The sequence below is a fragment of the Lissotriton helveticus genome, chromosome 1_1 (genome assembly GCF_964261635.1).
Source record: "Lissotriton helveticus chromosome 1_1, aLisHel1.1, whole genome shotgun sequence".
In the NCBI taxonomy this organism is placed as follows: domain Eukaryota; kingdom Metazoa; phylum Chordata; class Amphibia; order Caudata; family Salamandridae; genus Lissotriton; species Lissotriton helveticus.
In genome coordinates, this window is record NC_136057.1 from 2,139,530,924 (window position 1) to 2,139,543,860 (window position 12,937).

The 12,937-nt window shown below is 43.3% G+C and overlaps 1 protein-coding gene across 2 annotated transcripts in view; it reads left to right on the forward strand.

Moving 5' to 3' along the window:
* RPAP2 (RNA polymerase II associated protein 2) overlaps positions 1–12,937 on the forward strand; it is a 564,035-nt gene that overhangs the window by 113,322 nt on the left and 437,776 nt on the right. For both annotated transcript variants that reach the window (XM_078646326.1, XM_078646327.1), the window contains 2 exons: positions 381–446; positions 12,841–12,929. In XM_078646326.1, coding sequence (XP_078502452.1) covers positions 381–446; positions 12,841–12,929 — 155 coding nt within the window. The remainder of the gene's footprint in view (positions 1–380; positions 447–12,840; positions 12,930–12,937) is intronic.

The following is a 12,937-nucleotide window of genomic DNA, read 5'->3' on the forward strand; positions in this document are numbered from 1 at the left end:
GGCACTCCAACATTCCACATCCCAACATTCTCTCACACAGTCATTCTGGCTGAGCAGCAGGATACCACACCGGTCTTTGTCTACCGAAAATTAAGAGAAGTGTATCTGTCTCAAATTTTAGACTTCAGATAAAAATTGCAGCAGTTTTCCCAACTTTTCTAAAGGCATGCTTGAGGTATATGAATTGTGATAAACTGCATGGTTGTGAGCAGATGTGTCATTTCAGTGTGTGCACATAGTAAACTCTCTTAAACCTATTCCCAAGGTCGTCACTTAAAAGGTCATTTGTTTATTTTTTTATTTACTAGAAAATGTACAACTTTCCTGCACTGGCGGTAAACATTTCTCTGATCCTGGTTTGTTTCTTCTCCCCAATTAAGGTTCCTAAACAAAAGTACAAAATCTCAACCAAATCCAATAAAGTCTTTGATATCACAGAAAGAAAGGTAAGTTTGAGACGGTTACTTTACTTATTATTATTTGTAAGGTGCTGGTAGTGCATAAAGAAGCCACAATGTGAAATCACTATTTATATACTCTAGCCATATTTATTTGATTGCAGCGGACTCTTTCTTTGGTTTAAAAATATAGGTATTTGTATTTGATAAAAGTACTCGTCTTGTATTCTTATTATGGCTCACTATTTTAAGGATTGCCCAGCAGGGCACAAAGGTATTTGCGTATGTAACTGTCAATTGAAGGAGATGGCCTCCTTTCTATTAAAAATGTGTTCTCAAACAATGAATACTTTTTGGGATTAAACACCAGTACCAAGCTCCACAACTGGCTTGGTGAGTTAAGAGCTAGAGGCTGACATTGGGTGTCGTTTAAAGGTCACAAGAATAAATGCCAACGAGGCACACTCACCCTTTCATTCTTCTGAGGTTAATATTATTTACAGTGTCTAGAAATACCAGAATCTGTGGTATTAGGTACTGTATAAAAAGCAAGTTGTTATTAATGTGGACTAGTAACTTTCCCAAAAAAGTGACATGTAAGGCCGGAACAAAGGACCTCCACTTCTGTTTCAAAACATTTGGAAGATACTTGCTGCTGTTGCCATAACAACGTTTTCTATCTTCTTTTCCTATAAGGGACAAGGTTGTTAGTACCTGCCTTGTGCCCAACCCCTACCTGGAGGACCAGTGGATCACGCTTCATCTGGTCTCTACCCTTTGACCTTTCCGGCTCGGGCAACCCTACTAGGAGACTAAGCTCCTGCCAGCCTTTCTCTCCAGGTCCTTCAGACACTCAAGTCCCTCAACCACTTCAAGGTGATAAGTTAAAATTATCTTGAAGCACTTCACACATCACTTAGTATGATTTTTAGTCATCTCCCTGCATCACTGTCAGGGGCAACTCGCCATATTGCTTACTGGGTCTTCTCTCATTATCCCTCCTTCCTGGTGTACCTACACACAGCAACCATCTGGCCTGTGGCTAAGCTAGTTAGTTCGTTTTTTATTATTAGTGCTTCTGTCTCTCAGATAACCTAAACCATTACACTGCCAGGTGCTATGTCCAATAAAACGATAGCGGCACCTCTGTGGTCATCACTCACAACATGAAAACACTTCCAATATAGGCTCTAAATAAAAACAACAGCTCCCAACTGCACACCGTACACCGGGCTTGCTATACATGAGGGCAAGTGCTGTAGTGCACCACATAGGAGTAATACTTGCTACATAAATGCTACAATTTAATACTAGAAGAGAGGAAACGATCTTCTCCTTGAGACTAAGGGCCAGATGTATGACCAGTTTTTGCGTTTGCAAACAGGTTATCGACCCATTTGCACATGCAAAAACCTACACGGCCATGTACAAACACTATTTTGCGAGTCACAAAAAATTGCGACTCGCAAAATAGTGTTTTGCGACTCACTATTAGGAAGGGGCGTTCCCTTCCTAATAGCGACTCTAGCCATGTATGAATGTTTTACAACCGTAATTGCGGTTGCAAAACACTCGTAATTTACCTCCCTCTTCAAGAGGGTGGTACTGGAGTTGCAAATGGGAAGGGGTCATCGTGGGACCCCTTCCCCTTTGTGACTGACTCTAAAAATATTTTTTAAGAGCAGGCAATTGTCCCAGGTACCACAACCTGCCCAAAAACGTTTCATTTTTTTTTTTTTTTAAATGCATTCCGTTTTGCTATAAGGAAAACGGGATGCATTTAAAAAAAAAAAAACACTGCTTGATTGACAAGCAGATCCTGGGAGGGCCAGCCATTTCTAATGGGGTCGCAAATTGCGAGTGGCTCATTAATATTCATGAGCCTCTCATTTTGCGACCCCATTGGGAATCTCAATCCGTGTCTCTGACACAGTTGTACATTCCAAATTGCGAGTCGCAATTTGGAATGGTTGTAAATTTGGCCCTAAGTCTCTGAAGTTTGCACTTTATGATGACCTGGCTACCAAGATATTTCTGGTAAAAGATAGGGGGTGTTTAAAGTAACTAGTATACAGGGCTCAATGTAACTCAGTTTCAAATGCTGATAATGGCAGGCTGTAGGTGACGTCTTTTTAATGTTGAGATTCAGTCTTAATGATCTGAGAAAAAACGCTCCTTCTTTAAAATAATCGATCTGTAAGGATTAATAGATTAATTTGGTTCCATTCAACCAACAGTTATCAAAATCCCAAGTGTGGTCAAATAACGTTCATCAATCGAGTGTTAAATGATTAGAACAGCCAACACATGTTTTGCGTTGCTTCTTTAGAGCCAAACAACTTCAAATTAGAATTGGCACTTGTGACTAACTCCTCATAGACCCTTCCAATTTCATAATTCAAAATCTCTTATTTTCATGAATAACAAATAATCGCTTTTTGTCCCATTGGATTTATCTTATAACCCCGTGTTAAGGGAGTCTAGTATCTGCTCATCAATAGAAAAAGTAATGATCCAACAGCACAAAAGTTAAAATTAGAGATAACATCTGCAATGTTAGGTGTCAGCAGGGCAAGACCAAGTGCCAGAAATCACTGGGACCAGCCATAAAGGGGTAGAGTGTAGTTTGATTTTCCTGACTGGCAGGTCTCAGCATACTTTCATCTTCTGATGTTGGTAAAGGCAGATTGTGGGCTATATCTTTGCAAGTGAAGATTTAGCAGGCTGAGACCATTAACATAGGTTTCAATAAGGGGAGCCTGAGATATTCTGGCCAGTCTTAATGTGGTAGGAGGTTGTTTTATTTACTTGCATCTTCTAATGTTGATAGAGGCAGATTGCTGGTCATATCTTCTCAATGGGGAGGTCCAGCAAGACAGGCCATTTGCCTAGGAATCATCAAGGCTAGCCTGAGATTTTGCAATCAGCCTTAATGTGGTTAGGGTTTTAATGTGGTATGGGTTGGTTTGATTTTTCCTAGCTGGTAAGTCTCAGCCTTCTTGCATCTTCTAATGCTGATGAAGGCAGATTGCAGGTTATAACTTAGCAATGCAAAGGGCCACAGGGTGTGGCAAAGTGGCCTGGAATCACTGAAGATAGCCCTAGACTTAGCGACCAGCCCTAAGTAATAAACAATACTCAAATGTTTCCCTACAGTGCGCTTTCATAGCCCAAGATCAGAGTTCCTAGATGAATAAGGCAGGCAAAGACTCTGCTCTCCCAGGGCAAACCTAAGCTGCACTATCCAGTAGACTCAATCAACACACACTACTCACTGACGCAGGGTTCAGAGAGCATGAATTAGGACTTGTCCAGGACAGGAAGTGACACCTGTTGGCTACTGTGGTTTTGGCTCAAAGACCTCTGGTTAGAGGTGAGAGCAAAGTTAATGGTGCTAAGGATGGGGAGGGTGTTAAAAGGTGGTATCACTCAGAATACAAATCCAGGTAAGTTGGAAAAACCTTTATTTAATTTTCAAAAAAGTGGGGCCCCATGCCATATTGCGACTGTGTGTGCCATTGGTCCGAGGTACCTATTTCTGGCTGGTTTGCTGTAGAGGGCCCCCAGGTAGCCCTCTCGTCCAGTCTGACATCTGTCAAGGAGGAAGGCCGGGTCTAGGGGTGAACCATGGATCCAATGATTGACAGCCACCAATTGCGACGCCCAATAGTAGAGGCGGAGATTGGGTAAGGCAATGCCTCCGTCATACCAGCCTTGGAAGAGTTTGTGAAGGGCTATACGGGCTGCCCCGCCACCCCACAACAGTAGACGGATTTCACTTTCCACCGTGCTAAAATAGGAGTCCGGGATCATAAAAAGACAGTTTTGCAGAGCGGATTTTTACCCATTTTAAATACACTATAAAAATGACCAGAAGTAGCCCATATCTGCTGAAAACGCCCAAAGATGCTTCTGGACTCGAAATGTAACACAGAACTCCAACAAATGGGTATTACTTGCCCTCTAAATAGCCCTACCACAACACACCTACTGTCGTGCAACTCCAGTGTGATCAGCTGTACACCCAAAGCGGCACACTGTTGCTGTAATCAGATTGTGAGCTCCAAAATCTACAAAATGGTCCCAAATCCCGTCGGCAAATGCTACAAGGTGGTATCGCTCAGCAAGGATACAATACGAATCCAAGTAGGTTGGAAAACCTTTATTTAAGTTCCAAAGAAGTGGAGCCCACACCTTGTGCAACCTGAGCCTCAGTCAGCCAGAGAGGAACTGACTTAACCGATTCACAGGCTACATCTGGCAAACTCTGCTTTTCAAAACATCAACGTATTACTTATGGTGGAAGCGCCTGAAAAACAACTATAATAGCATGTGAATAACACATTTGAAACATTAGATTTCTACAAAAGAATATGAAGTGCGCTGAGCCGCTCTCGAGTGCATCACGTAGATCTGCGCTTGCGCAGACTCGAGAGCGGCATGAGAACAGCACATAACCCATAAAAAACACCAGCCCAAAGGTACAACAGAGGGGTAAATCGGGATGGGGTGAAAGGTGCTCAGAAGGGAAGTTATCATGTGAAGACATATCCAAAAATTGTTTTCACAAGGCCCAATGGTCAGAGAAGCCCTTTCCTAGGTTCTATAAATGACTTTATTGTTGCGAACTAAAGCCATAAGGTAGCAATAGACAGACCTAAAGAGCAGACACTGACGCAATCACATTGTTTAAACACCATTTCTGAAAATGTCACCGTTGATGATAGTAAGACCATAAAGTAGAACATTTCCTAGAACCTTTTCCAATCACAATTAACTTCTTAGATAGCTCTTTCCCCTGAAGAACTACCCTTTCAACCTCCATGTCATCAACTGCAGACATGACAACATTGCCTGGCTCAGAACTTCTCAGAAGACAAGAAGGTAGAATCTAACGTACCCATTTTAGACCCTTTGTCATTTGATGAAGAAGAGGAAACCAGGATGAGCATAGCCAGAAAGGGACTACAATGATCACCCAAGTGTTCTCTTTCCTGAAGCCTCGGAATTAGATGAAAAGATTGACAAGCATTCAGAAGTGTCCTGAGGGCAAAAACATGCCAATGCATCCATCACCCAAGCTCCTTCTCTTCTGGTCCTGGATGCATCCACTGGACTGATATTATTCCCCCTTCTGACAAAGACATCTGCCACTAGTTGACTACATCTCCTGCAGATCTGTCTGAAACCCAGACAGGGACACATGACGATGCTCAGTCCATTGAAAATGGATAACAGCTCATGGCACTAGGCTTCTCGATCAAACGCCCCCTCCCCTCTATGTTTACATATGACTTGAATGTCCTATTGTCTGTTCTTACCATCACTGAAGTACCCTGGATCTGAGGAGCAATCCCAAAAGAGCTCACTTGAATGCTTTGAGCTCCTTCCATTTTCAAAAGTGTGTCCTGCATTGTGGAGACAGAATGCACGACGCACATGTAGTTTACCGTGGCTTCCCATATATATCGCTGGCATTCTTTGTGATAGTTTTTGGCGCTGACATCCATAGCAGAGTTTTCCTGCCCTCAGATGAACTGGGTCTAACCACCACTGAAGCTGACTCATGATGTGATGACTTCTTTTTACCTGAGCTTCTAGTTCTATTTCTTCTGGATTCTAGGATGCTGGAGAATGCTGAACAAAAATCCACAAATTGTACTTTGCCCTGGGAACAATTCTCATTCGTGTTTCTGACGTGTCGTCCAGAACCCGATACTGATTCAGAAGGGCTGAATCATGCAATGTGACTCTTTTTAGCTCTGGTTTCCGAGAGTACTACCAAGCCCATGTCCAAAATCTTGCCCCTATGAATTCCAAATTTGGACCGGGCTCACTTTCTGCAGACGAGATAATCTGCTGAAGACGGCACTCTGTATGGACTTTTAAGGTGCATGGACTAGACAACTGCCCAGATATGGGGGTAATAACATTGCCTGATGGTGTAGAAAGCTCACCATGGGAGCCAGAACTTCATTAAATCCAATAACGTCTTCAGACCAAACGTGTGAACACTGTGCAAAGTGGTGAACTTGAGCTGCAGATTGAAGAAACTTCTGATGCTCTCTGCAAACAGAGGCTAAATCCGCTCTACGGCTCGCCCAGAAAGACTATTATGCAGCCATTAAGGTAGCTAAGGGGAACTTCTATGCAGGGCGCATCGCCAGGGCGGATAACAATAGCAGAGAGATCTTTGCTATTGTTAAAAGTTGTATGTCACCTGTTGCTGCTGCTGTTCCCCTCCCGTCCTCTGCGCAATGGTGCGAGGAGCTGTCCACCTTTTTCATTACTAAAATAGCGAGGATTCAGCAGGACCTTCTAGCGGCTCTTCCAGCCGACTACCTAGCAGCTGACTTGGGCCCTCCATTATGTTCATGTCCGGGACTGCAGCTTATGAACTTTGCCCAAATTGCGGAGTGTACTGTTCTCCCTCTCCTCCAGTCTCTGAAGTCTGGCTCTCCAGCCGATCCGTGCCCGGCCCGGGTGCTCTCGGAAGTGGCGGAAACAGTCAGCGCTGAGATCACGCAGATAGTTAATCTCTCCCTGGCCGCTGGCGAGGTGCCTTCAGTTTGGAAACAGGCCAAGCTGCTGCCGCTTCTGAAGAAACCTGGACTGGATGCGTCGGCTCCCGGTAACTACCGTCCCATCTCCCTTTTACCGGCACTCACGAAAATCTGTGAGAAGGTTGTTCTTCAACAACTGGAGAGCTTTGTTGAAGCCTCCAATGCCCTCCACCCCGCTCAATCAGGCTTCAGGGCTGCATATAGCACTGAGACGGCGTTGGTGGAGATGACCGAGGCAATTCGGGACTGTCTAGACGGAGGTGGCAGAGCGGTCCTTATTTTATTGGACCGCTCTGCCGCGTTCGATACCGTCCCCTATGAGCTCCTCCTCCGCCGGCTGTCGGCCATTGGTATTGGGGGGGTTGTTTTAGACTGGCTGTCCTCTTTTCTGTCTGACAGGACTCAGCAGGTCTGGATGCCTCCTCACGCCTCTGAGCCTAAACCACTGCTTACAGGGGTTCCGCAGGGGTCTACTCTTAGCCCCTTGCTGTTCAATGTCTATATTACCCCCCTGGTTTTTTTGGCGGAACAGTTTGGGGCTAAGATCATAGGGTATGCAGATGATACCCAACTGCTGTTCACTTGGCCGGACGATAATTTGGATACGTCGGCAGTTCATCTGTGCTTGTCCTCCGTATTTCGCTGGCTAACGCAGGCCCAGTTGAAATGCAACGAGGAAAAATATGAAGTGCTTTTCTATGGTTCCTTCCCCCTCTTGTTCAAAAACACACTGTGGCCTCCTAACATTCCCAGCCCGAAAGAGATGGGGAGACCTGCAAAAAACCTTGGCATCTGGTTCACAGAGGATCTCAGATTCGAGGTCCATATTAAGAAACTTACAGGCACCTGCTTTGCCACTCTGAGAATGCTCCGCAAATTTTTCCCCCTGCTCCCCAGGGATGCTAAGGAGACGGTTGCTAGAGCACTCATTCTGGCAAGGCTGGATTATGCGAATGCACTGTTTAGTGGCATTCCGGCCTATTTGGTGAAACGCCTCCAAATCATCCAGAATGCGGCTGTCCGTCTTTTATTTAACATCCCTAGATGGAAGAGTGTTCGCACAGAGCTACGCACGCTCCATTGGCTTCCTGTTGCACAACGCATTTTGTTTAAATCTCTGGTGCTTGCGTTTCGTGCCTCTCACGATCAAGGCCCCCTGTATCTGAGGAAGAGATTCACCAGCTATGTTCCTGTACGCACCCTCAGATCCTCCACTCTGTTTAAATTGTATCTTCCCCGTTTTAAACGAGCAAGACTCGGTGGCCAATCGATCTCCGTGATCGGGGCTCGGGCCTGGAATGCTCTCCCTCTCCATCTGCGCTCTATGCCTACAGTGGCTGAATTCAAAAAACACCTGAAAACACATCTATTCAAGAGTGTAAGCTAAGATGCCTTCTTTTTGTCTTACTGTCTGCCTCTCCTGTACCCGCGCCAGGATACTCTCAAGTAACGGAGCACGCTATAAAATGGTTTATACATACATACATACATACATACATACATACATATATGAAAACAGGCATCATGCGGATCTAGAGTAACCATGAATTACTCTGGCTAGGTCAGTGGGATTATTGTCTGCCAGCAATCTGCCTTAAAGTAGATTGTTGACACCCAGGTATTTACCCTTTGTTGAATCCAGGACTGGTTAGCACGCTCCTTTAAAACCTTTTTACCCCCAAAAAAATATTGTGACCTTGTTCTTCTCGAAGCACCGAAACTGCTGCTCTCTTCTGAATTAAATCCTTTCTTCAGTTACATAAGACTTCTGTTTACTCTGCTTCTAGGTAGAAGAGTATGCATAAATGCCAGACCTGTAGGAATGGATGAGAAGTCTGTATAGTAGACATGCTAAAAGTGCACCCTAGCATCTGAAACCTTTGTTTCCCTGGACTTTACAAAGTCTCAATTATTACCTCCTACTGGACCCTCTATATACATATATATTACTTTTCAGGAGTGAAGAATGCTGAGAATTCTGAATTGATGACTGCTGATCTGATGTTGATTTATTGGATGAGCAACAAGGCTGAAACTGATTCTATCTTTTAGATTGTTTGGTAGTATCTTAAGACGTAGAGGCAGAACATGTAGAAGAAGAGTTCCCCCTATTGGGTAAAGGCATTTATGCTGCCTTCAAAAGCTTTGGTTACCATCACATCCTGCTGATCCCTGAAAGAAATATCAGCTGAGACTGTAATATTTATTAATGTTGATGTCTCTGAATTCTCAGAATGGAATCTTTATTAATGCTGATTTCCAATATCTGAGCTACATCTGATGGCATGCCAGAATGGTTCTTTCAGCCGCTAACCCTGAGTATCTGAGACAGTCACAGGCTGTGTTGGAGATTAATCTATCCTGGTGTTTTTCTCTTCCAAGCTCCCTGAACATTCCTCTCACTTTTGCGTTGTCCCAACCAAAATGTAACATTTTTACCAGCGACTGGACTGTATCTCAGTGCTGTCTCAGACTTTTTATCCACTTCATCAGTAGGAGTGCAGTCCTCTGGACTTACTGACATCTTTTCTGAAACAGTCACCAACTCCAGTGAAGGAGCTACTTATATACAGAAGTCAGCCGGGTGACCTCCTTGAAAAGGGATTACCCTAACTGACTAAAAGGAAATTAACACAATAGGGCGGTGGTTCTTAACCTTAACTTCTGTTGACTCTCACTTAATAAGAATTTGAAATCCAGGGGCCCCAATGAATCATTCTTCAAATCCTTGGACACCCACTGATCTATTACTAGAAGCCGGGAACCCCGACGTAAGCAATGCAGATGATTTGAGTCTCAAAGCAATACACAAAATGCAGAAACAAGCATTCATTAAACAAATCACAAATGATGCAATATTGTATTTAATTTACAAACAAATATATTAAAAAAATCTTTGGGTTTTTCGAAATTCAACTGACACCCAGCGTCCATATTATATTCTGTTTGATGCATTTACACTGCCCCTTTTCCCAGAACCTTTGTTTTAAAGTTGATAATGTAGACAAGCTGATAATCGCTCCACAAGTTGGACAGAAACTTCCACCCGGTATATAATACTGACTGAACGGTACTCTCCATAGGGTTTGTGGCCATACTTCTCCCAAATCCCTTCCTGTAAAGCAAATATCACACTACTATTAATGTGGGTTGAACTAAGAAACCTACAAAAACTATTATGCTAAATATTCTTAGACCGTATTAGTGGTGCAGTTCGGAAAGGGCCATAAACCTAGAAAGCCTTCATGGATATCAGATCATCTTGAGTGGAAGCAGGTAGGCACACAACCTGTTGAGCTACCAAGACCTGGAAAACACTCCCCATCCACCTACGGCAGACCCAAGACCTGCTGACCTTCAGAAAACTCCTCAAGACCTGGCTTTTCGAGCAGTCGCAGCATTCCCCACCCCAGCGCCTTGAGACCCTCATGGGTGAGTAGTGCGTTTTACAAATGATATGATTGATTGATTGACTAATAAAAGGTAACTTTAAAAGTCTGTCCCTGAAATAGGCCTCTTTCCAGCAGAAAATCCTAGGTAGTAAGTGGCATCAGAGCCCTCAGGGCTAGTTCAACGAGAAAGCCAGTATTGGAGAGCAAGCATACGCATCCTATAGAGTGATCTGGAGGAATATAGCAGAACACTGTCTAAGGCCGAGGTCTTCAAACTGTGGGGCATTTCCGGGGGGAGGGCGCAAATGCCTCAGTAAATACTTGTAAATGAAGATGGCTTTTCTGTCCTAGTTCACTTTAAATATCAGTCAGCAAACATTAGGGCGGCTGTAGGACACATTGTTAAAGTGTTTTCTTCCAGCCATTTCTTTTTAAAGTTTGTACTAATAACTGGAAAAAAATGAATTTTAGGTGTTTTTTCTAATTTTTGCACTGGACATTAAAATACCAATCATGCTGACAACTGTGATCCTGAGCCCTTTGGTGGCTGGGTGAAAGACATGGCTAAAAACAACAAACTATTCTATAAGTGTTTTGCTGTTTCTTCACCTTTAGGGCCGCTACATTTAAAATAATACACACACCGTCATTGAAAAATAAATATAAATTAAACTAATTGGTGGGAAAAACACTTGTTTACATTATGAAACATCAATTGCTTAATGCGATCACTGCAGATGTTTGTTTGTGAGACCAGAGAGTCACAGAATGTAATCCTGGCTGGACCAGTGCAGAGTAGTGATGTGTATTTATAGTGCTATGAGGACCCAACCAGTGTAAGAATGTACTGTGATTATTTAAGTAATAATTTTAAAACTGTATTACACACAGTATAAGATAGGCTGCCAAAAATGATTTAGTATATGTGATAGAACAAATGCTTTCCAATAATATATATTAGTAATAGCTAATCAGACTGTGTTAAGAAGGCCAGACCATTATACTGACTACCTTCTTAGCTCTGCCTTGCCCCTCCAAAGAGGAGGAGGGACTCCACGGCTGGACCCTAAAAGAGTGTTACCATTTTACATCGATCGTAAGAGTTCCGGATCTACGGTCAACTCTTTATTGGGTTTGTCAGGGAAAAGCAATGAAAGACTGTGCAGAAAAGGACTGTCTGAAGATGGATTGTGCTCTGCATTAAAATTTGCTTTGCACTGACCAAAAAGCAACTCCCTGAGGGCTCTCATGCTTATTCCACTAGAGCCAATGCTGCATTAGCTCACGGAGTTCTGGTCTTGGACGTGTGTCAGGGGGAGACATGGGTATCTCTGAAAACGTTTACCAAGGCCTAATGGTTGGATTAACAGTTTCGTTGTGACGGGCACCTAGCACATTCAGTCCTCCAGGACTTCCTGGTCTAAATCTGTTCGCAGACCCACCTCCGGAGAGATATTGTTTGTGTAGCTATTCTAAGGTAAGGAATGTGCAGCTAGAAATCTCTATCAGATGAACCAGTTACTTACCGTCCGTAAGACCTTATCTGGTAAAGAGACTGTCTAGCCACAGATTTCTTACCGACCATCCCATTCTCCCTGCTCTCTAACCGGATTTCTTTGCATAGAGTGACCCTTGTTAGATCCTTATTGTGTACACACTGCTCCATCAGCATTCTGTTGTAGCGCTGTGCTTCTGGTGCAGAAATGTCACAAAAATAAACTGATGTCAGGGTGCCCACGCATGTCACTCTCGACCAGGCCAATCAGAGCGATGCCACCTACCAGTGTGCAGAGACACTGCTAGAAAATTCCCGGATCAAGTTTAATACCTGTGAAATTCCCTGAATCACTCATATCAAGTCCTCATCTTTACACTTGCTTAACTTAGTGGATACACCGGTGACGGGGAGGGGGAGGGGAGAATAGGGAGGGGGGGTTTTCAATTGATTAGTTGGTTAAGTATAATGTAAACAGTGATGGTTGATTCCGAACTAAAGAAGGGTTGGTTGGGCTCAGATGTTATGATTGGACTCCAATTGGGATCTGACCGGAACAATTCAGTATCGGGACTGTATTGCAATATTGGAGCCGTATGTTATAAATGGGGGGAAGGGGCATGTACACTTATGTACCTATGCTTCCTGGCCGCTGAACTGAAAATCAATAACATTTGTTTACAAAAAAAATAATCAAGTTTAATACCTGTGATCCTGCAGCTAGATAGATTGTCTACCAGATAGGGTGTTACCAAAGGTAAGAAAGTGGTTCATACCACATGCACATCTGTCACTGCAGGTTCGATCCTGCAATTCATGTGCTTTATGCATGCAAGACTTTACTTTCACTTCCTCCTAGAGACCATTATGAAAAGACTAGGTTTGAGATTTTCATGAATGGAAAGATAAGTGCAATTACAAAAGAGAAAATGTGTGATACATTTTGTTGCCAATGTATCTAAATTTGTTTGTACAATCACATATTTTTTCAGTGTTTTTGCAGTGATTTCTGTTACAAAGCATCTAAATATTTTGAAGCACAAATTCCAAAGAATCCAGTGTGGCTGCGCGATGATGAAAGGTAGTTGG